General features: G+C 47.0%; 1 protein-coding gene across 2 annotated transcripts in view; it reads left to right on the top strand.

Annotated features, from left to right (window-relative positions):
• Positions 1-450: 450 nt before the first annotated feature.
• Positions 451-23163, top strand: part of FBXO32 (F-box protein 32) — a 34440-nt gene continuing 11727 nt past the window's right edge. The window contains exons 1-6 of one of the 2 annotated variants that reach the window (XM_081816503.1): positions 451-798; positions 6688-6800; positions 7686-7735; positions 8850-8942; positions 20886-20979; positions 21824-22008. In XM_081816503.1, the coding sequence (XP_081672629.1) occupies positions 683-798; positions 6688-6800; positions 7686-7735; positions 8850-8942; positions 20886-20979; positions 21824-22008 (651 nt within the window). In that variant the 5' untranslated portion in view covers positions 451-682. Of the gene's footprint in view, positions 799-6687; positions 6801-7685; positions 7736-8849; positions 8943-11647; positions 11667-20885; positions 20980-21823; positions 22009-23163 lie in introns of those variants that run through there. The other variant, XM_081816504.1, reaches the window with a different exon arrangement.

Genomic DNA, 23163 nt, shown 5'->3' with positions numbered 1-23163 from the left:
TGTGATTGCGGGACTCGATGTGACAGCTCGGGGCTGGGGGTGGGGGGGGGTGTATCCTTCCTTCCCAGCCCCGCCCAGGAGTGACCCAGACGCCGCTCGGGCCTCCTTCCCGCACCTCGCCAGCCCCGGAGCGGCGGGAGGACCGGGCGCGTCTTGCCGAGCGCTGGGCCCCGCTCTCCCGGCGGCGGCAGCTGCGCCCGGGGGGGGGCGGGGAGCGGGGAGCGGAGGGGCGGCGGGAGCCCCGGCCTGGCAGCACGGCTTCAAGTTTCCACCGGCGCGTGGTTGTGCAAGAGCCGGAGGAGCGGGAGCCGCGGGCGCCTCGGAAAACAAGCCGAGCCCATAAACAAAGCCACGTGGGCTCGGGCGGGAGGGGGGGCCGGGCTGAGAGCAGGCGGCTCTTCCGGCAACAAAGGGCCGGAGCCCGCGGCCCGGGATAAATAGTGCGGCCGCGACGGCGGCGCAGCAGTCCCGCCAGCCCCGCGCGCCCTGCGGCCCTCCCCAGCGCCGCGCCCTCCGCGAGCACAGGCGCTCGGCTCCGCAGCCCTCCCCGCCGCTTCCCTGAAGCCGCCCCCAGTCGCCGGCCCCGGCACCCCGAGCACCCGCCCCGGGCGGCACTTCCCCGAGGCCGCCTAGCCGGTCCGGTCCGTCAGTCCGTCGAGTCCGTCGCGTCTTCCCCGGTGCCATGCCATTCCTCGGGCAGGACTGGCGGTCCCCGGGGCAGAGCTGGGTGAAGACGGCCGACGGCTGGAAGCGCTTCCTGGATGAGAAGAGCGGCAGCTTCGTGAGCGACCTCAGCAGGTGAGTGGATCCGCCGCCAACTTCCAGCCCCGCGAAACAGACCTGGGCTGGTTTCGGGGGCGCGGGGCGGGTGAATCGGGGGCAGGCAGGACTGGAACAGGGTGAGGAGGGGAGCCTGGGCCAGGGGGTGGGGTGGGGAGTTGACAGGGTTTCTGCAGAGGTCGCCAGAGCCCGGGATTCGGAGAATTTAGTTTCTCTCGTTGTTCAAGGTCAGCGTCTCCGAGTGGGCACAACTCTACAGAACCCCGGTTCCTCTGAGAATCTGACAACCGCGGATCTTGTCCGCAAACGTTCAAACTTAAGCACCCAACTTCAGGGGACCCCTGCCTTAAGGACACGAGGCGCGCAGTTTGCCCGTGCGGGGGCGCGGGCGAGTGGGCTGCGCGCCTGTCACCGCCGGGGCGGCGGGGCTCGGAGCGCCCAAGCGCTGTGGGCACAAGTCGGGTGACGCGATGGGTCCCGGGTCCAGCACCTCCAGGCTCTTCCCACGCGCAGGCGACCGCAGAGTGGGCAGGGAGGATGAGTAACCGGGAAGGGGCGGCCAGATGGTCCCCGGGGCACCGGCGCTTGCGGGGCGGACTTGAACCGGGGTGAAGACTTGCGGCGGCTGCAGAGCTGCGGAGGAGGGAAGGGGGGCGGGCATGGAACCCACAAGCTTTCTGCTTCTGAAAGGACGAAGCATTAGCACCTGTTTCCTCAGGGGGCCTTTCGGTCAGTTTCCTGGCCGAAATAATTTCAAGTGATGCCTATCGACTGCAGAAAGTCCACCTGGCTCAGGGGAGGTCCCACCTGAGCTCTGTCAGTCTGGTGGAAAAGCCGAGTTCCGCTCGATCGGGTGCTCCGCTTGGTTAATAACACAGGAGTGCTGTCTAATAAGTTAAGTGGTCAGGAATCTGTCAGTCCCGGATCTCAACAGTCCACTTCCAGATCCCCGCCATTTGGCACAGGTGAGAAGGGCAATGAAAGTGGGTCCAGGGCGCCTGGGTGGCTCAGTCGTTGAGCGTCTGCCTTCGGCGCAGGTCATGATCCCGGGGTCCTGGGATCGAGCCCCGCATCGGGCTCCCTGCTCCGCGGGAAGCCTGCTTCTCCCTCTCCCACTCCCCCTGCTTGTGTTCCCTCTCTGGCTGTGTCTCTGTCAAATAAATAAAATCAGGAAGGAAAGAAGGTCCAGAGGGGATCAGTGCAGCCCAGCCATCCTTGGGGGCCTTTTCTCGCAGCCTTTGGTTGAAACCACTGGTACCAGAGCCCTTAAATTGATTTCGGTGATGAGTTCTGTAACTGGATGGGATTCCCGCTTACTGAGATTTACCAGTGACTTTTTTTTTTTTTTTTTTTTTTTGGCGAGCCCCTGGCACTCAATTTTAAGAAAACTAACAAGAAAGTATGGTTATTTTGATAGCTTGACCTCCAGAGCAACCCCTCCCCTAGCTGTCTGTGGTTTGTAAAGCATTAAAACTCCTTTAGTCTTCCAATGAAAAAAAACAAAAATCCAAAAAGCATTTAATCCTAGGGGTCTGTCAGGAGAGATAAGAGCATCTATAACTCTTATGTTAAAGATCCTTTGAGGCAGTTCCAGTGGAGTTTGGGGAGCAAATAAGAAATCTCATTTATGGAAAATCAGATCATTTACTTATAGTAAAATAAAAAGACCAACGGCTGTCACTAGACTCTTCCCTTTTAGGGATGCAAGTTACCAATTATGCCTAAATTATTCTTCCTAGACTAGAAGGCTCCTTCCTTCCTTCCTCGTTCTTAAGGAATGATGATCTGCTAGTTCGGTACTTTATTTCTGTACAACAGTTCAGATTCTCTCTGGGGAGGTTCAGCAATGATCTGCTGAATGGTGTCGCAGTGGCTCACCCAGATACAATTGTAGGATGCTCTTCAGTAGGATGCAGACCATTGGGCTCAGCAGGGGAGGATTCAAAATACAGAGCCTCTGGTTCCTATAAATATTCACACTGTATCTGCTCCAGGAGATAAGCTGGTTTCACTCCCCTTTAGGAGCAAATAGTGGTGCCTCTCTGGCCATAGTATGGGAGACCTGAAGATGGTTTTAATTTACCGCAGAAGTTTAACCTAGGCTGGATCAGGTAGCTTTACACCCCTCTGTCCCCTTATGAGCCGCCTTTCTTTCCTCCCATTTCCTGCCTTCTGAGGTGTGGCACTGCCATAGTTATAACAAATGGTGATCAATATAGGGACCACCTGTGGCTCTTGGCTGAGTCAGAGTTTAGGAATCATCTGGTAGCTCCTAGCAAAGCAGCTGGCTGTTTGTTTGTGGAGTATTTTTTTTCCCTCCATCAATTGTAAACAATCTCTTCCCTACTTAGCATGAGAAGTCTGCCAACTTAAAAGCAGTTGGTCTTCTGAGACCTAGGTTTGTAGTCTCAAATATCCCCACTGTTTTTAGCCTTGGTGATGTTTCTCTGTGAAGTAAGGTTTGGGTTGAATGCCTGCCTACACAGGTGAAGCTGAATGCCTCTCCTGTTAGGAGAAAACAAAAGGCAGACCCTTTCAAAAGGGGGAGGAACAGGAGCGGGTAATAAAACAGAGAACTACAGAGGCAGGGTACACTTCTCTAATTCCATGTACCATCCTGTGAGCTGCCTGAACAAGAATAGGGAATGAAGGATGCCTTTGGTGTGTCCCGACCTGGGGACAGTGTTTAGTGTTGACCACAGCATGTCTGCACAGCACACCTTCTCTGGACTCTGCTGGCCACTGTCTCTCTGTTCCGAGACCCGTCCCCCTCCAACAGCAGAACAGTACTAAGCCCATGCCAGCTAGGAGCCCCTTCTCACCAACAACCTCCCCCCCCCCCCGCCACTCCCGCCTCACCCACCCCCAGGATGAGTAATCTCAGCGATGTGAGCCTCAGGCCCCTCTTCTCCAAGTCTACAGTCCTGCAGCTGAAAACCCCAGTGTTGCTTTCCAGTGTACCTAAGGCTGAACCAGGAAGCAGGAAGTTTACCTTGGTACCCTGGATGAGTAGTGCAGGAGATAAAAATAATAGTTCAGATTTTTATGAGTGCTTACTATGTGCCAGGAAGCCACTGGTCTATGAGCTTCATATATTAGGCTGTTTGTTTTACCAAAACAATCTGGGTGCTAGCCAAGGGAGTTTGACCATTTGGGTATGTATGGGAGCAAATTAGCATAGAAATCTCACTGGCCTTACTCTACTACTAAGCCCTTTGGGGCAGTGGCATCTTTCTTAAATGCCCTGTTAATGCGAACAAAATGAGAAATAGGCCTCCTTTTTTCCCTTCCCTCCCTTTTTATCTCCTCTGCCCAAAAGGTCTTGATTTTGAAATCTTTCCACCTTTTCTAAAGTTGTCTTTCAATATCTTGGTATGTGTGTGTTGATGGTATAGGGCTGGGAGAGGTCTTTTTTTCTTATTCTAGGCCTGCGCCTATAAAAATCAAGATTAGTAAAAACTGACCACAAAATAGCAACTTTAGTGGCTATTATTGAATTTAATGAAGAAAGTAGCCTCTTTAAATAGTTTTGCTTTAAAAAAAAAAATTAAATGTCATCGTTCCTAAATGGCGGTGGCTTTTCTTGTTAAAATTTTCAGTTGTAATTTTCCATTGGCTTTGCATTTCCTTGAAATGGACATAATTGAACTCTCAAAATAAATTATTGCTTGACAGAAAACCTATAAGCAGGCAACACAAATAAATCTTATAGCCCTTCCTCCCAGGCCCTACCTCAGGAATCCAAAACCTAATAACCAAGAGAAAAGTGCAGGGTTTGTCTTTGGTTGAAGCTTTATCTACATTCGACAGTGGGAGAGCATCATCAACGATGTCAAATTCTTCTTAAACTAACTTTGGAAATGAGTCACTTGGACTTAAAGCAGGTCATTGTCATTTCTATAAGGAAGGCAGGTGCTCAAATTCCTTTGGGTAATGTTCTCAATTAGAAGAGAGTAAGATAAACTATAAATACTTAAAATTTCTGGGGAATGGCCACAGTCTATGGCCCAGGCTCTGAAAACTTTCTGCTAAATCTCAAATGTGTGATTAAGAGAATAAAACCACTTCATTTTATGGTTCTCTGCAGGTGGAATTTAGGCTCTTGGTTTTCATTCATGGTGCATGAGTGTGTTTTCTCTAAAGATAAGCCTTCATGTGGCCTCTTTACACACAAAAGGTTCTAACTTTGCTTTCTAAAGCTGTTCTCAGCTTTGGTATGTCATGTACCAAATGACCTTCCCTCTTTTTCCCTTCCCCCTCAACTTTGATTGAAATTTCTTGTTGGCTCTAAGGACTCAGAGTTCAGCTCTCCCTTTGTTCTGCCCCTCTTTTCCTGCTGAGCTGGGAGCAGGTAACTGGCTGCTCAGTGCTTCTGTGTGCTCTAGTCATGCAGGTAGACAAGCACCCGCTTCTGTGTGACGCAAAGCCTGGCCCCAAACATTCACCCTTGGCTTGCTTAAGAAACTGTCTCTAAGAGAGGGCATTTCTGCAGTAATCTCTGTGAAACCCAAAAATATCCTGTTTCGCCCAAATGAAAAGAAGGCTATAGATATTAGGAAACTCGGTAAATGGCCTTCCTAGGGCAGATTAACAAATGATTACCCATCAAGCTCCTCCCTATGGGTCCAGAAACACCACGTATATTGTTGATGTCACGTGTGTTTATGTAGCAAGATACTTATTGAAGTGCTACTTGAGAAATGAGTGCAGCAACAGGATACTGGAAATTGTTTTAAACCCTCTTTTCTCTCTTACTATTTACATAATGTCCATTGAATGGAGAAACGCAGGTGTGCCTCGTTTTACCCAACAGATGTATGTCAGAAGATCTAAAGCAAATCCCATTTTAAATTCAGCAGAGGGACTCAGAAAATTAAAGGACTGTGATAGATTGGTGATAGAAGAAAAAGCCCCCAGTTTGTTTTACCGGTGGGCATTATAAATCCTGCCTTGCTCATCCATACCCATGGGGTTTGGGGAAGCTACTCACTATTCCTGATATTTCTCTATCATCCCTTCTACAGAAACTCTTCAGAGACTCTCTGTAAAGTTACATGGTGTAATAGCCTAGAACTCAGCCTACTGACGGAAGTATGCACCTGACCCAAGTTGAACCTGTGCATCCTTCAGTGACCTGTGGTTAGGGCCCTTCGGTCTTTTCAGCCCTTATAAATTTATGAACTGTGAATTCAGCTGGTTTCATTTAGGACCCTAAGTCTTTACCCCGCAGCATGATGCCTAGTGTTAGTCACAGAATTACGTGAAACTTAAACAATTAGCGCTGTACGCTAAACATCTCCTAGAAATGGAGGGTATAAGTCCGATTTTTGGCAAATGTGATCATGTTTCAAAGCCATGATAGAAGCATGCTCGTTAAAAGCAGCTTGGGTACACTTTAAATGGGTGGATTGTATGGTATATGAATTCTATCTCCATACAGCTGTTTTTTTGTGGGAGTGGTTTTTTTTTTTTTTGGTTTTTTTGTTTGTTTGTTTTTTTAGAAAGCAGCTTAGGGTGGATGCTTTTGCAAAATGAAGGCATTGTGGACTACAGTGATACCAGTAATCTTCCCTCTCCCTCCCCACTGCAGTCATCCTTTTGCTTAAAGTAATATTGTAGTGCCCGGCATTGCCCTTAGTTAAAGGGTGCAGGGCTGTGTGTCCAACACAATGGCAGGCACTGTTGGAAATTCAAAAGAAGTAGAAGCCCCCATCCCTGCCTTCCACAGAGCTGCGAGAATATTTCATCCCCAAAGAGGGAGGTCTGTGCCTGAACAGACTTCTTTTCAAGGGGGTTTACTGTTTTGTTTGGGAAGATGTATGTTTTATAACCCAGTAAGTTATTTATAGAAACAGCTCTTACTAAAGTATAGCTGTCACAGCTCATCCCCTCTTCTGTTGTTCTTAGTTACTGCAACAAGGAAGTATACAACAAGGAGAATCTTTTCAACAGCCTGAACTATGATGTTGCAGCCAAGAAGAGAAAGAAGGACATGCTGAATAGCAAAACCAAAACTCAGTGTAAGCCATTTGTTCTAAACTTGGAAGAAAGCTGTTTGAAGATCGTTAGGATGGGTTCTTGGTCGGGGGGGGGCGGAATTAGACCCCGAATGTGAGACATCTGCTTTAATGCTGACTGTCATTGACAGAGGTTACTGGGATCTCTGCACTCCAGCTGGCTGTGCATTTTACAAGCAAGATTAATGTGTTCTTTATAGTCTTGTTTATAAGTCAGTTGGTAGTTGGGGTGTTTTTCTCCTGCTTGTCACTTACATCTGCCATAGTTAATTTAGTTATTATACAGTGATATGGTCAGCTGAATCAGTTCCAGCATGTGTTTTTATTTGGCACTGGGCTTTGAGGCTTTGGAAATAGATTTGTTTCTCCCTCTTTCCTTATATAAATACCATTACATTTCTCGATGCCATATGTAAGAGTATAAAGTTCTATTAATAAGCGGGAATTATAGATCTTTAGTTTAATCCACCTGTACAAGATGATTTCCTCATGTTACCTGCTTTATTTCTACTTTTTATGGCCTTGTATAAGTTGTAGGCTTGGCATTTAAAACAAACTTGTCCTTGGGTATTTGGTTTTTTTGGGTTTTTTGGTTTTTTGGGTTTTTTTTTTCAATTTGGAGCTTTGGCCTACTAAGTCTGATGATCAAAGATTTGGAGTGCTTCAGACCAAGCGAGCTATAACACCAGTCTGTATGCGCTGCAGAAGTCAGGCATTGGCATCTCATAGGTTGTTAGTAGAGTCTTCATCTTGTTTGTCAAAACGTTTGACACTTGGGAATACATAAAAAAGAAACAAGTTTAAAATTTGGGGCATGTTGCAAATTTTAAAGCTGTGTGGGGTGTTTGTTTGTTTGTTTGTTTATTTATTTATTTATTGCCTCTGTAGATTTCCACCAAGAAAAATGGATCTATGTTCACAAAGGAAGTACTAAAGAGGTGAGCATCCATCCGTTTATTAAAGAATATGCTTAGCTTTAGGCCCCTCCCGACAGGGTAGGGAGGGAAACTGGGCAAGAATATTACTTCAAATCATGGCTGTCTTCTTGGGTGCAGCTGGTGGTGACTAGCAGTCTGCCACCCACCCAACCATCAGGGTTTAGGGCTACAGAGAGCGTGAGAAGCAAAAGTTGCTAGGTGGACTCCCCGGTCATTCAGTGAGACAAGTGTTTGGTGGTTAGCCCTTCTTTCCCGCTTCTTTTGTTCTGAGATCTCTTCAGACTCCAACTTTGTTAAGTTTTAGCCCCAGAAGGGCTAACCACTAAACACAGCAGCAGTTTTAGTGCCCGCGCAGGGGACAAGACACGGTAGTAAGTACATTTGCGTGGCACTTTATAAGACCCTTTTGTGTACATTTCTCTCTGCACAGGCATCTGCTCAGATACCTAGAATACAACACAGTATGGCAGAATGATAGAATTTCTGTCACTCTCAGGGACCTTGGTGAATTTGTACATCCTTGTGTGGTTTGAGGCCCTGCCGGGGGTTCAGGAACATACACGCCACCACCCAGATACTTGGAGCAGAGCTGGGACGGAGTCAGGGCTCTCTGCTCCCAGTTCCTTGTGTGTTCACAGGTAAAAGATCAAAACTTCTTTTTGCTTCCTCGTGAAGCCTTAAAAATGCTTCTGATGATCACAATGAGAAAAGCACTAGAGATACGAGGTAGCACGCAGAGCTGACACCAGGAAATGTAATTCCCCTCCCAGGGGATGTTACCGTGACCAGCTATCACCCTGTCACCCATCAGACATCCAACTCCTGACCTTCCCTTGATGAGCAGCTACTTATGATTTTCCCATTCAGCTTTGTACAAGGGCTCAAACGGTAGAAATCATGAGGAGGGGTGTTTAACACGTGAGTCATTGACTAAAGCAGCTCTCGGCTGCCCTGCCCATCGTTGTGGCTCACAGGGGGTTCCCAGAAAGAGCTGTTCGTGGCAGGAAAGCCACAGATGGCCACAGGTCACCTGAGGCAGGCACCCGGCTTGTCAATAGAGTCCAGGGGGCTTGTTCTGGAGAATGACCTCTGAGCCCCCTGTTTTCACGTTCAGCGCCATGGATACTGCACTTTGGGGGAAGCTTTCAACAGGCTGGACTTCTCAACTGCTCTTCTGGATTCCAGAAGATTTAACTACGTCGTACGGGTGAGTCTCCGTGGGTTTCAGGTCTCGGTTGAATTGTCTTTTCAGGTTGTCTTGAGGTAGCTTCCTGCCCTCGCCCCAAAATAACTTCTTAGGACACCGGGAGTTTTGAGGAAAGCAGAAGACAGACTTGTCACCTCCCCTCTCTCTAGATGTACTCCACGTCCTTACGTGGATCCCATTAGGATGTCCCTGACATTGGCTGTGACAGACAGCAGTGGCCATAATACTCCTGTGAGCCACTCCCAGCCCACGGATGAAGGGGAACACGCTGCAGGCAGCAAGGGCAGCAACATTAGTAAGAGCGAATTCATAGTAAGCAAGCCGGGAAAACACCATGGCTTGTTTTAAAAACCTTCTGTGCCTCGGGCTCTTCTCACTGTCCTCCTCCTTGTCCTGCCTCGGTGACCCCAAGGCAGTCGTGGTTTAGGCTACAAAACCAGATGAGTTCAGAGCACCTCAGGGCTTCTTGCCCATGACTCCCTTCCATCCCCATGGGATAACCTATTCGGTCTTTGGTCTCGCGTTCACTAAAACTTGAAACTACCTGTTTGGACCACTTGCTTTCCATCTGAAACCCTATATTGCCGGGGGGGGGGGGGCGGGGGCGAGGATTTTTTTTTAATAATGAGCTTTAGCGAAATATTCGTGATGAATGGAGTAAAGCAAATGAGTCTAACCATGCCCCTCAAGTCCATGATTCTTTTTAATCGGTTTATTATTGTTTCCCCCACTCTTAGCTGTCTTGTGCCTTTCTGTCAGTGGTTCAACCGGGGAGGTCGTGGCTGTTTGGGTGTTGGTTGGTTGGGTTTTTATTTTCTTTCTCCCTGGTTGTTATGCTGCTCTGTGCCAGGTCACTGAGTCAGATGATTGCACAGCTCAGCCAGAGTGATGACATCAAGCCCCCTTGAGGCCTGGATCATTCACCTGTCTTCTGGGCAGATGCAGGCCTGGCCATCCCAACGGACCTGATACCCAGGCCTCCTTGGAGGTCAGAAGCTCTGAGCTGAGCGTGCGACCGCATGAGCAGATCTGTCCGCTCTCAGCTGAGCCCTTATTGCCATCCAAAAGGGATGAACATGAGAGAGCTTCTGGATGAGATGTTCGTGTCATTCAGTGTGACTCTGCCCCTCCGGGGGGATCACTGTGGCCCGAAGCCCAGCCCAGGCTGGGTGGAGAGAGGCCTGGCAGGAGCTGGAAACTCTGTTGCTAAGAATATGAATAGTTTCCATGTTCTAGGTGTCAGGGGAGGACAGCCAGTGCTGATGTCTTCATTTTGCAAACGGATCAGCAAAATGGTCCGTTCTTAGATGGCTCTCCTTCCTACCTGTTTTTCCTTTCACAAGAAATAAAGCAAAGGGACAAGATCACAGTAGCCAAAATCTATTTCCGCGTAACTATGTGCACTCACCTTTATCCTTTCATTAACCCTATGGAGTGTGGGGACTTGGATGATCTGTTTAAACAAAGGGGAGTGTGGGCGCCTGGGTGGCTCAGTTGGTTAAGCGACTGCCTTCAGCTCAGGTCATGATCCTGGAGTCCCGGGATCGAGTCCCACATCGGGCTCCCTGCTCGGCGGGGAGTCTGCTTCTCCCTCTGACCCTCCTCCCTCTCATGCTCTCTGTCTCTCATTCTCTCTCTCTCAAATAAATAAATAAAATCTTTAAAAAAAATAAATAAAATAAACAAAGGGGAGTGTACAGCAAGGTAAAACGACGTGCCCAAGGTCACAAAGCTACATAAGCCACAAAATCGGAATCCAAAACCTGGTCCGTCTCAGAGTCCACACTCTTAACTGCTACAGGGAGTCCTCTGCAAACAGAGGATGGAAACGGACAATGGTCTGAGGTCAGGCGGTGTCTCCACTACTTCCAGGCTAGTTCAGCCTCCCTAAGGCTCCGCTGCCCCTTCTATGAGGATTCACAACAACCTCACAGGGTAGCTGTCCACTCGGTAATGTGTTTTCTTGGAGATACCCTGCAAACCAGAATCTGTTATTCAGGGTCAGCTATAATATTTATTATTACCTACTAACCAAAATTATTATTGATTCTCCCTAATATGCCTTTTCAGGCCAGTTGATAAATGTTTTTCTCCTTAAAAAAAAAAAAAAAAAGGAAATCTTGCACTTGATAAAGACCCAGCATAGAGAACTTGTATCTGATAGTATCTAATTGTAAACTGTGAGCACTTTTCCTTAAATAATCTTTAAGTCAGAGAAACTGCTCCATGCTTTCAGAGTTGTCAGGTTCAGCGGTAGTGGGAAAATGTTTCTATTTTGGAAAGAGCCATCTTTTTTTCCCCTTCACTGTTAGAGTCCTCTATAATTTGAGAAATAATGTTATTTTTATAAAGAGCTTAAAACATTTTAATGATAGGCACCGTGTTCTGAGGGTTTTCTACTAAGGAACTCTATGCACATCTCATATATACTTCTTATCCTAAAGCCAATGTTGCAAAGTAGCTTGCCAATATGTCCTCCCCATCTTACTACTTCCACCTAATGGTTCTTAATACAGTGCTACAGTGATTCCTTAGTTCCAGTGAATGACTGAACCAGCTTTGAAAGCCTTAAAAAAAAAATTTTTTTTTAATTTCTTTAAAGCCAAGTACATTTTTTAAAAATGTGTTGTGTTCATGCTGGCTGTCATCTTCAGAAACAGACCATGCAGAGGGAATAAAAGAGATGGCTAACAGCGCTATCTCAAGATTTCATCATTTTTATCAGTAAGTATGAAAATTTTGTGGAATGTTTTGAATCAAAACTTTTGAATATAAACTGGAAAGGTTTTCATATGGCATTTGTACCTTATTTCGATAGGCTTCAGGTTCTACTCACTGCCTTCACCCCCTTCCCTACACACCCCCAATGGCTTAAATACAATTTTAACTGTGGGTTTTAAAGAGGATTTAAAATCTTTAGAGGCAACAACTTACCCATTTTATGAAAGGTCGTTTTAAAAATTGGTTTACATTGTGCCTCTGGGCCAACACGTTTTGGAAATCCCCCCTGGGGAGCTGGTGAGGATTCTAGGGGCTGGGCTGGTGGTGGGCTTGGCACTTGGTCACCACGAGGAGGTGAGTGCTGATTAATGGAGCCAGGGCACAGAGAGGCCAGTGGGGAAAGTGGGTCTCCAGTAAACCGGGAGAGGGTTTTGGAGATCACACACCGACTCATGGCTCTCTGAAGTGAGCCTGCTAATGGCCCACTGGTTCTCATTTGAACTGGCTGCACATTAGAATAGCCAGCAAAGCTTGTTGGTCTACAGAAGCCCACCTCTAAAGCATCTGATTTAATTAGTTGAAGGTGGTGCCCACACCTTGCTACTTAAATTTGTCCTTCAGGTGATCCCTGTGTTTCCAAGTTTGAGAACCAGCTCAAAAAACTACTGGGAGCCCAAAAGCCATATTTTGCATGTGGCGTTTTTAAACAAGATACAGCGAGGCACACAGGCAGGAGAGGATCTTAATGCTTTAATGCCAGGATGTCCTCTGACCTGGTCTCCCAGCTCTCTCTAAGGGCTGTTGATTTCCCCCTCCAGACCAGCAAGGTCCTGGGGAACCTTGAGGGCCACTTCCTGACTGGAATGAACGGACCCATAGGTGCTAGCAGATCAGAAAGGACAAGCAAAAGCTTGCAACCCCACTCTCTAGCCCTCTGCAGCAAAAAAGAACATCACAACCTAAACCCAGGCACATTCTTATTTTTTTCTGCATCACCACCCTAAGATCATTTGAATGTTTCCAGCAAGTTACTGCATTCCTACCACCCCTGAAAGTCTTTTCCAAAAACATGTTTTAGTTTAAGTTGACTGGCGGTTTGGCAAACAAAAGGCTGAAATATGGCACTGTGACTCAAATTCAAACCCAATGCCTTAAAATTAAGGGCGTGCTGTTGCCAACCCCCTGGTGGGTCATGATGTGCCTGAGAAGCCTGGCCCCTTCACTGGGTTCCTCTGCCGCAGTGACCTTGGATTAATTTGACACTGCACAGACCCGGCGCCTTCCTCAGATGGAGGGTGGCCCCTGCCACCTGGGTCTTAAAACCAGGGGTTCTTTTTTTCCATTGGGACAGAGAAGCTGGGATGGAGGGAAGGCGGCCAGTCACCCCAGAGGCAACAAATCAAAAGAACAGAGCCGTTGTGAGCCTATTTGAAAAGGACTCGCAGAAATGGTTGGGAATTGTGAGACTCCACTGCAGGGCATTAACAGTTGAGGGCACAGGGTGGGGTCCTTCAGTGACTGCGGATTAGGCTGCCAGTGATTTTTACAGGAGAAAGTCTGTGTCTCTTAGAATTCCTGGCTTTCAGTCCTAACAAGCACTCAGGCTTGCATTGCAGATCCTGCAATGTCTGGGGACCCACAGAAGTGGGGAGCTACCTGAAGAAGTAAGGGTGCCTGCAGAACCATGGAAATAATGGAGTGCATGCAGAAGTAGGAGGGTGCTCACGCAAGTGGGGAGCACCTGAGAAAATGAGGGATGGCCAAGAGCCCAGAACAGTGGTGTCTTGGACCATGGACTCCTAAACAATGTAAGCATGTACTCTCCATTTATGTGTGTTCATAAATTCATCTGTGAATCACCTACCTATAAAAGGTGCTAATAATGATATCTGCCCCATCATGTTGCTCAGAGCATTAAAACTGAATTTAAATGCTTTCCAACAGTGCCTGGTTACGTGGTAAGCACTCGATAAGAATCACTTATTGCCATTAATATCCTCATCTTTCGGGTCCTGATTACAGGCATTAGAAAACACACAAGTAGAAAGATGATAGAAATAACAGAGATTAAAGATGAAATGGAGAGATTGATGTTTTATGGTTTTTCTGCCTGCTTTCCTCTCCCATCCCACTTTGGAGACCTCAGGATCAAATTTTTTTCTTCAGGACTCAGAATCTAAACCTATCCCACCATGGGCCCAGAAATATATTTTATACAAAAATTCTGTCTAGTTTCTAGGTTAAGTCAGGTGCTTACTATGCAGGGGGTGGGGTATGATAAATTGGACAGGTGAGCTGACTTTTAAATACCAATCAGCAGACTTTTTTCCCATTCAAGGAGGTAAGTTCCTGAGAGCATCTGGCACTGTATTCTAAGTGCTCCGGTTGAGGGTAAAACAGAGGGGTTTTTTTTCCCAGTATCTGTAAGCTAGGATCGGAAAGCCCCTCAGGTCCACTGATGGAGGAGCTCCAATAGCAAGGAGTTGACAGCATCCTCCTGCTAGATCCCCAGAGATCACAGACTCCTTCGGGTGAATGCTTTCACATTCCTAAACAGAGGTTTCTCCATGCAACCCGTAACATTTCCCTAGTGTTGCCAAAGCCACTTGAGAATCAACAAACACCTGGCCCTTGCTTGTCAGGAGCTTCTGGGCTACTCCGGGGGACAAGGTTCAACCACTGAGATGGCAAATGGGGTTTTGGTCCTGTCTAGGAGAGTGGATGAAGGGGGTATTGGAGACAGCTTCTTGGAAGAGGTAGAACCTGAGATTGAAGAACCAGCCTCCTTCCCTGAAGGATGGCCAGGATCTGGTGAGGTAGAGAGGCGAGTCACAGGCTTTGCAGGGATGAGTGGCAGAAGCAGAAATCCGGACGTGGGAAAGAACGGGAGTGGAGGGGAATGCAGGTGGGCCAGGGACCAAGGGCAATGTGACATCCAGCCTCATGGAATCCTAGGGTAGAGGTGACGAGTGCTGGAGTAGACGGGAACCTCAGTTTAAGCAGGAATATTGAGGCAAACAGAACTGTTCCAATTGATGCAACAGGGAGCAGGGCACCGTTACATGTTCAAAAATATCTAGGATGGATAGAGACAGGCGAGTTTCTCTCCGATGAGAATACAATTAATTTGTATAAACTTGGCCCTCCTTCTTAGGATTTTAACGCCCTCCGTTAGAGAGATGTTTCCCTTGCAAATAATATTTACCCAATCTTGACATGCCTGAAGATTATTAATGTTGCTGAAATGTTCCCTCTTCCAACCTGTCTGTGTTCAAGCTCAAAGTCAGGACAAAACTTTCCAGGTTTTTAATCTGTGTTCTCCCCTGAATAAATAAGGGTCTTGAAAGTCCATGGCACTCGGTACGAGCAGAGGCACTGCCTGACGTGACCAAGGGCTTCCTGCAGAAGACAACAGCTTCCTAGAGACCCCCAGCTTGGCGACTGAGCACGTGAAAAATGGCAGGCTTCTTGCAGCTTCTTTTCTGCCTTTGATAACCCGGAGGCTCATTTCTCCATCAAGACCTGTAACTCAAACTTCAGGGCCCATTGTCCTAAGAGATGGAAGAATTTAGAGATAAATTATGTTCCTAACCACGTTCAATGCAAGCTAGAGTATGCTTTGAGCACCAGCCTATGGGTAACCTCCGTGTGGTTTTGCCTCAAGCGGGCAGGGCAGCTACTGCGTCCGTGGATGCTTCTGAAGCCCTAATTTTAGTGTCCCTCTAGATCTCAGCCGCTTGCCTCCCTGGCAGGTGTCTGTCATATGTGTGCACTGTAAGTGATTTAACTGCTGAAACATCAGCGTGGGACCAGACCCCGTCTGACTCCCAGCCTGACAGTCCACAGACCATTTGCCATTGACCGCGATGGTGTCATCTGACCATTATGAGCCGCCTCCTCTATAGAGGAGGGACTTGGGTATACTCGTGCCCAGGTCCCTTGCAGCTACAACACGCATGGATTCTAAAAGACAGATGTATTAGAAAACAAATAGCGGTCACCCGCCTACCACGTTGCCAGGCCGGGGGTGGAGTGAGAGGGAAGGAAACAAGCCTTGCTGTCTTGAGGTTCGGATCCCAATTAGACCGTCCGTGAATGAGGACACAAGATCATTGCAGAGATAGGTCAGTGGCAAGATGAGACCGGACGGTTCCCGTAGAGGAGGGTCTGAGCAGGTGACCTCCGCACTGAGGCCTGAAGGGTGGGTTGGAGCCAGCTCGGGGAGACGGGGAGACGTGACAGGGGCAGAGGCTGGGGGGTGGGCCTGATCTGGCCCCGTGCAGGAAACCCAGGACGGGCTGTGCGGTTAGAGCAGAATGAGTCGGGGAAGCGCAGTGCAAAGTGACGCTGGAGATGGGGCATAGGCCAGATCAGGGAGGACCGTGCCCCGGCCACAGAAAGGAGTTTAGATTCTTCTCGAAGTGCAAAGGGAAGCCGCTTGAAGGTTTCAAGCAGAGCAGTGACCCGAGCTCATGTGTTTTGTAAAGTATGAATGCTCTGATGAACTGAAGGGGAGAGAAGAGAAGACACCTGCTCTTTCTGCAGCAAAGTGAGAGAGAAGGGAAATCTCCCTTCTGCCCAGTCGTGGTCCACACACCACTTCAAACTGTGGTGGTATCCACTCTGAGGTTTGCTATGCGATATTGCTTGCAACTCGATTGTTCTCCTACTCAACGTTTCCAAAACCAGCATGAGCCAAAGCTGAAGGGCAGGATGCGGTTTCCACATGCGGTGACCACCATCCCTTCCTCTGGTAGCCCAGAGCCATTCCTGTGACTGTACACCTAGTCACCGCAAATCGTGCCGGATACCCAGACTGCCCAGGCGGCAGTGATGCCGTGGAATTTGGGGGCAGCCTGAGAGCCCTCCTGCTCCTCGTCCTCCTCCTCTTGACCCTCCCACTCCCCCTTAAACACAGCTGCAAATTCCTGGCACCTGGGCTCAAATCTGCCCAGCAGAAAAGAAACAGCTATTTCCCAACAAGACATTTTCCTCTGCTCTCTTGTGGCTGGGGGCAAAGAATCCAGTTGGCTAAGTCCTCTTGGTAAATAAATGGCTAGCTAGGGTCCTGCTCCCCTAGGCACACAGCTCTCTTAACACAGAAGTAAAAGGAATCAATTCTGTGCTCTTTACCACTAGTTCCACATAATACTGCCTACCCGTTCAGGGCCTGCCGAGTTCTGCTGACGTGGAAAGTAGACCTAAATGGTTTACCAAAAGCAACTGCCCCATCCCGATCGTGTTATTAACACTTTCTGGGGATTATTTCTCCCTTCCTGGTTAAAGCTGATCACCTGTCACAATGTCATATTGATAGAGAATTTCTAGACTCTGTCTTCTAGAACATAGCAAATATTGCTACTAGTTTTAAAGTTTGGCCCTAGGTATAAATTTAATTGACCCTGAAAAGCTGAAGTCCTTAAGTGATCAAAATACATGTTCTCTATTAAGACACAAATGGGCACAAGTATTGGCTCTACCACTTACTATTGCTGCTGTGACTTGAGGTACTTGACTTAATTTCGTTGAGCCACACTGTCCTCTTTTATCAAATGGAGAACCCAACTCATCGGCTCACCATGGAAGACTAAGCAAGATCAGATCGTACATGTGAAGTGCTTAGTGCAGTCACTGGTATGTAGTAACCCCCCGAATTGTTAGCCAAATAAGACCTCGCAGTAGATGCAGCTATGTAAGACATAAAATGTATCAACATTAACTCTCATCAACAGACAGGGAGCTCTTAAATGGATCACAAACATAATAAAAATGACAGAAAGGAATATTAAAATTTGGAACCATTTAAGTATTTGATTGACAACGAATAAAATTGAAATACAGGGATTCTAAAGATCTTTAAGCCAGCTCTACTTTAGTAATTCACTATCCCCTCCCTAGCAGTAATATTACCTAGTAACAGTCTCTGTATTATGATAAAAACTAATGATAATAATTTGAGTATATTCTTTGTACCAGACACTGTTGTGAATGCTTTATGAACACAGTCAATCTTCATTGCAACTCTGAAGTGGATACTATTATTCACATTTCACAGATGGGGAAACTGAAGCAGCAAGTTTGGTTCTGAAACCCTCTTAAACTCTACACACACACACACACACACACACACATAAATTTTATGATATATCTATGATATATATTACATTTATATATATCAGAGATATAGATCAGAAGTTGGTAAACTAGGGCCCAAGGACCAAGTCTGGCCCCCCACCTGTTTTTGTAAATAAAGTTTTATTGGAACACAGCCACATCTACTCATTTACATATTGTCTAAGGCTGCTTTTGTACAACAACTGCTGAGTTAAGTAGTTGAGTAGTTGTGACAAAGAGCATATGGCCCACAAAGCCCAAAATATTTACTATCTGGCCCTTCACAGAAAGTTTGCTAAATCTTGATATCAGCTGTAAACTTCACTAAAAGATTGGGGTCTGGAAGAGGATGAAATAATATCTTGTAATAATAATGCCTTGTATTGTATTTAGAGTGGCTTTTCACATATTTATTTCTTTAATTCTCCTAACAACCCTGTGAAGTAGGTAGTCTTTGTATTTCCATTTTAGAAATGAAGAACCTGGGGTTTTGAGAGGTTAGCAGACTTACACCACAGACTAGACCATAAACTCCATGAGTCTAGGCATCGTGTGTCTTTATTGTCATATCCATGTCACCTACCACAATGCTAGGGCAGTGTGGGCACTCAGAAAATACTTGCCAATGGAAGAGAGTGGTAAAGGTCACCCGGCTAAAGAAGCTGGGTCTCCTATTCCCTAGGGTTTTTTCTCCTGACCCCACAACTTCCTGGCAGTGGAAGGAGGGACTTTCTCTTGAGATAGGGCTGAACATAGGGTGCTTGACATGTCCTTCTGCTGTCAACTGAGAAACTTTGGCTGCTGCATTCCTCCTCCTGCTTAGTCAAACACCATCTCAGTCAGACCAAAGGGCTTTTTGTTTTCCCTCAAATGCACAGTCATAGCCTGGAGAGTTTTCCTCTCCTTGTGATTGGTGCCTTTTTAGACAAGATTAACACTGACGCCTTCAAGAGATGGTAGTCACATGGAATCTGGGTTTTGGATGGATTTCAGGCAGAATGCTGCCCGCCCTCCCCCCACCCCATGATGAGTCACAGTGCACAGCCAACTGCCCTTCCGAGAGGGACTCAAGGCTTTTGTTTTCTTTCATCTTGCTTCATGCTGGTCATGTGAGGCACAGGGTATTAATAGACCATCAGGTTGGCCTTCTGAATCTGGTTGTTGTTGGTCAGGGAGATAAACGAAAGGTCTGGCCAGTCCCCGCCATTTGTCACTCCTCTCTTGACTGTCACATGCTGGTTGGTGACAGAGCTGAACCAGACAAGCAGAGGTCATCCAGTGTGGTCACCGCCCACCCATGGATGTAGCGTCTACAGATGAACAGACTTCTTGCCTCTTTCTGTGGGCACTAGGTCAGCTCCTGACTTCCAACGCTGGATCACCAGTACTAATCTTAACAAACCAGCCTCAGCCTTTCTTCACCTCCTTCTCCCTGCGTGTGTGAGAGATACATAAGCCAGGCAGGGAGAGGTTTCGGAGTGTTTTATTTGTTTTTGTTTTTTTGGTGGGTTTTGTTTTGTTTTGTTTTGTTTTGTTTTTACTTAGAGTAAAATTTTACTTAGGGTAAAATTATGTTCAGGAAATTAAAAGTCTGTACGTGGTTTGACAGGCTCCTAAGGGGCTCCAGGAGGACAGAAGTTTTAAACAAATGCCTTGGAATTGCTTAGGGCTTTGATCCAAGAGTTTCAGTTCTCCTCTGCAGCCCAATGTTTGGAATGTCACTTTGCTAGTTCTCTCAGCCTTGATTCCAGTGCCCGAGCACAGTGTCACACTCGGTGTTTACTGACCTGAAGTGAAGTTGGGCCGGGGCCTGGCCAGCAGATGAAACTCCCTTGAAAAGTTTCCTAGGGGCAGAAATTCAAGCTCTAATGTAAAGGAGGGGTCTTGGTTCTAAGTCTTAGCATAGCTAGTTTTAGTTGGGGGCCTGCTAGGCTCTGGTAAAATTATTTTCACTTTACATCAACCTCTTTTGTTTAGTGACTTTGTGAAAGCATGGAGTGTATTGGGGAGGTCTCTGCTGAGTCCTCCCACTGCTTGAAGTTGGTGAGACTTAGTCTCTTGAGCCTCACTTTGTTCATCTACTGAGTGGGTTGATCTACCTGATCTCTAAGATGCCCTTCCAGTCTTAAGTTTCATTTTTCAACAGTAGAATTTTTAATAGATTTTTTTTTAATATTGCCACATCTGTAAAGAATTTTGCTACCAAAGAAAAAGCAGACTAAGGATGCACCAACTTAAATTATTACCTTTCTTTCTTCTTGTTTGGCGATAAATGGGGTAGTGGGATTAGGACACATGCCTTCAACAAACCAACCAACCAACCAACCAACAAACCAACCAGCCTTGATTTTCCATGTGATCAGTGCCAGGCACTGTGCCTTATGGACGGGCATTCCCTCATTCAAAGCTCTCAACAGTCTTGGGGACTCTGAGTTTTATTAGTACAGATGAAGAAATGGGGGCACCAAGAAATTTGGTAACTTGCCCATAGTCACAGAGGATCCTAGTCTCTAAGTAGAAATATGTATATATACTGTACAACCCTGTATTCCTCTCTCCCTGTGATTGGCCTCTTTCTACGGGAAGATTAAGTGCAATGGGAGATTCTAATTAACAGACATTTTTACCGAACACTGCATGAGCAGGAGATTTCTGGATAAGACTTGCCCCTTCCTTGGAAAGTACTCATCTTGCTGACCATGAGCTATAATGTGCCTTGAGAACAGTTGGTACCAGTGGGGAAGAAGTTCAAGTAGGGGTAGAAAGATTCCTGCTGGGAGTGACTGTGTAGAACTCAAACATTTGCAGGTCGTAGGCGACTTTGTTCCCTTCAGAGTCCCTCGGCTTCACTTGCTGAAGTAGGACAAGCAGAATGAATTCACCCTGGCTGAAGCCAAACTCTTTATATTCAAAAGAAAAAAAGCAATTAAATATTCAGCCTGATTCCTGGGTTTTGAATTACCCCCATTTGTCTTCCACTGTGAGCCCGCCTGCCTTCTGTCTCTCCCCGTTGGTCCGTATCTCCACGTCATGTGACTCAAAAGCGAAGATTAGAGGAGAAAAATGTCTCTGTGTTCTAAGCCTGGCAACTTCTATTTTTACCCACAGCTGTTGGAACTGATAGCAAAGTCACAGCTCACGTCCCTGAGTGGCATCGCCCAAAAGAACTTCATGAACATTTTGGAAAAAGTGGTACTGAAAGGTGAGCTTTACCCCCCACCCCGCCCCACCTCTCTCCCCTTTTTATAGAGATGGGGATGGACAGATGGATTTTCCAATAGAGCAGACACGTCATGAGACATGGATGGACATGAATAACTCCAGATGCGTTTCAGGGGTGCCAAATGCCAGTTCAGAAAGGAGTGTGCCACTCATGTTCAGGATGGAGGGGAGAGACCGTCACCCTCCCATCCTTTTATCAAGAGCATCCATTTGCCCTGCTACACACCTCTCACACTTCTCAGTGTGGTCACATGTCCCAAGCTTGGCTACCAAGCCTCTGGATTCCAAATTCCTAGAAAATTGAGCTATGTACAAGGCAGAATAGATTCACAGACTATTTGATCTAAAAGGAACTTTAGGTCTTTGGCTCATCTGAGTCCTTGTGCACGCAGGGAAACTGAGGCCCCTAAGGAAGAGTAGTTTATCCATAATCCCACAAAGACTCAGGCAGACAGGATCACAATTCATGTTCCTAACTACTGACCACCTACACAGGACATCACTGCTGGGCCAAAGAAACTGCCTTCAGGTCGAGTGAGCCAATTGGTGCTGGTGAAACAATGAAGAGAGAAAGAGTCTTTGCCAGAAACTAGGGAGAAGAGAACAAAGAGGGACCTAGATAATGGAAACTCTCCCCAGTCACCTCAAGTGTAGAAGCTTGGTCAGGTGTCGAATAAATAAGAGCGAGAAAGAAAACCACATCCCCAGAGGCAGTTACCCACATGACCGGAGCAGAATGAAGAAGAAGAAGAAAGGCCCGAGTACAAAATATACCGTGTCCCTGTATCATAACTGCTCATGCTTTTTCTCTCCCTCACTTCAAGTCCTCGAAGACCAGCAGAACATCAGGCTAATCAGGGAACTGCTGCAGACTCTCTACACGTCCTTATGCACACTGGTGCAAAGAGTCGGCAAGTCAGTGCTGGTCGGGAACATCAACATGTGGGTGTACCGAATGGAGACGATTCTACACTGGCAACAGCAGCTGAACAATATCCAAATTACCAGGGTAAGCAGGAACGCCCCGGCCTCCTCCTAGCAGTAAAGACTTTGTTTGGTGCCTCCACCGAGAGGCCGGGCGGCCTCCCTAGGCCTTTTTAAATCTTCTCTGGTGGTCAAAGAGCCTGGACTGTCCCGATCTGGATGCTCTCTCCTGGGCGCTGAGAGTGGGCTGGAAATTCCCAATAAAGAGGGGGTGGGAAAAAGAAGTTGGCACAACGGGATCAAAGTATGTGAATTGCAACATGATAGGAAAACTGGAAGCTTGGATTTGGGGGTGGGGGCGGTGAGGGGAGTTCTCTCGTCTTTCCCATTTCCTCCTGAAGAACGTGTCCTTTACAGCTGTAGGAATGCTTCCTTGAATACAACAGAGCTCTGATGGCAGTGGCTTGGAAAGTTGGCACCAACCTCTGCAAAGTCTAGTTCCAGTGATTAATCATTATGACAAGTAAGCCTTTGGTTAGAGACCGCGAACATACACGCAGGGAAAGAAGAGAGCGAGTCTCACTCAAAGTGGAAAAAAACCCAAAGAGGCCCTGTATTAGAGCTACACTTCTGTTGGTAGTGTCTTTTGACTTTTTGAACCTAACTTGGCCCTCAGCTCTTGTCCTTTTAATAGTGAGCAGGAGGACTGAGGCACACAAAAAATGTGAGAAAGACACTGCTGTAATCTCCTAAGGCTCGCTAATGGACAGGCACACTTAGACGGCTCACGTAGCGCTCGCCTCGCTTATCACTGACTGCGCTGTTCTAAGTGGTTCCGGGACCCAAGCTGATAAAGTTTGGGTCTGCCCCATCTCTTGAGAAGGTAACATGAAGAAGCCTCTTTGACCTTTTTTAAATACTTATTTTACTATATGAAGTTTTCAAAATGCAGCATCCTTGACTTGGCTGTTAATAACCTCTCTGTGCCTCTTAGTTTTTTTAACTCAGAAACAAAGGGAATAATGAGAAGCTTCAGAATTATGTGACTTCCTTAGAATCACTTTGGCTACAACTCACACACACACACACACACACACACACACACACACACACACAGCACAAGCCCAGAAAAGCTATCTCAGTTGTTTAAGAGCGTGTATTCTGAACATTTACTGAATTTATTCTAATAATTTACCCCATTCTCTTCTCTTAAGTGTAGACATAGTTTGACGACGTGAAT

The sequence above is a fragment of the Leptonychotes weddellii genome, chromosome 4 (genome assembly GCF_054177405.1).
Source record: "Leptonychotes weddellii isolate Sample4059 chromosome 4, ASM5417740v2, whole genome shotgun sequence".
Lineage (NCBI taxonomy): Eukaryota > Metazoa > Chordata > Mammalia > Carnivora > Phocidae > Leptonychotes > Leptonychotes weddellii.
Note: the sequence above shows the minus strand (reverse complement) of the source record. Positions and strands in the feature narration are given on the sequence as shown.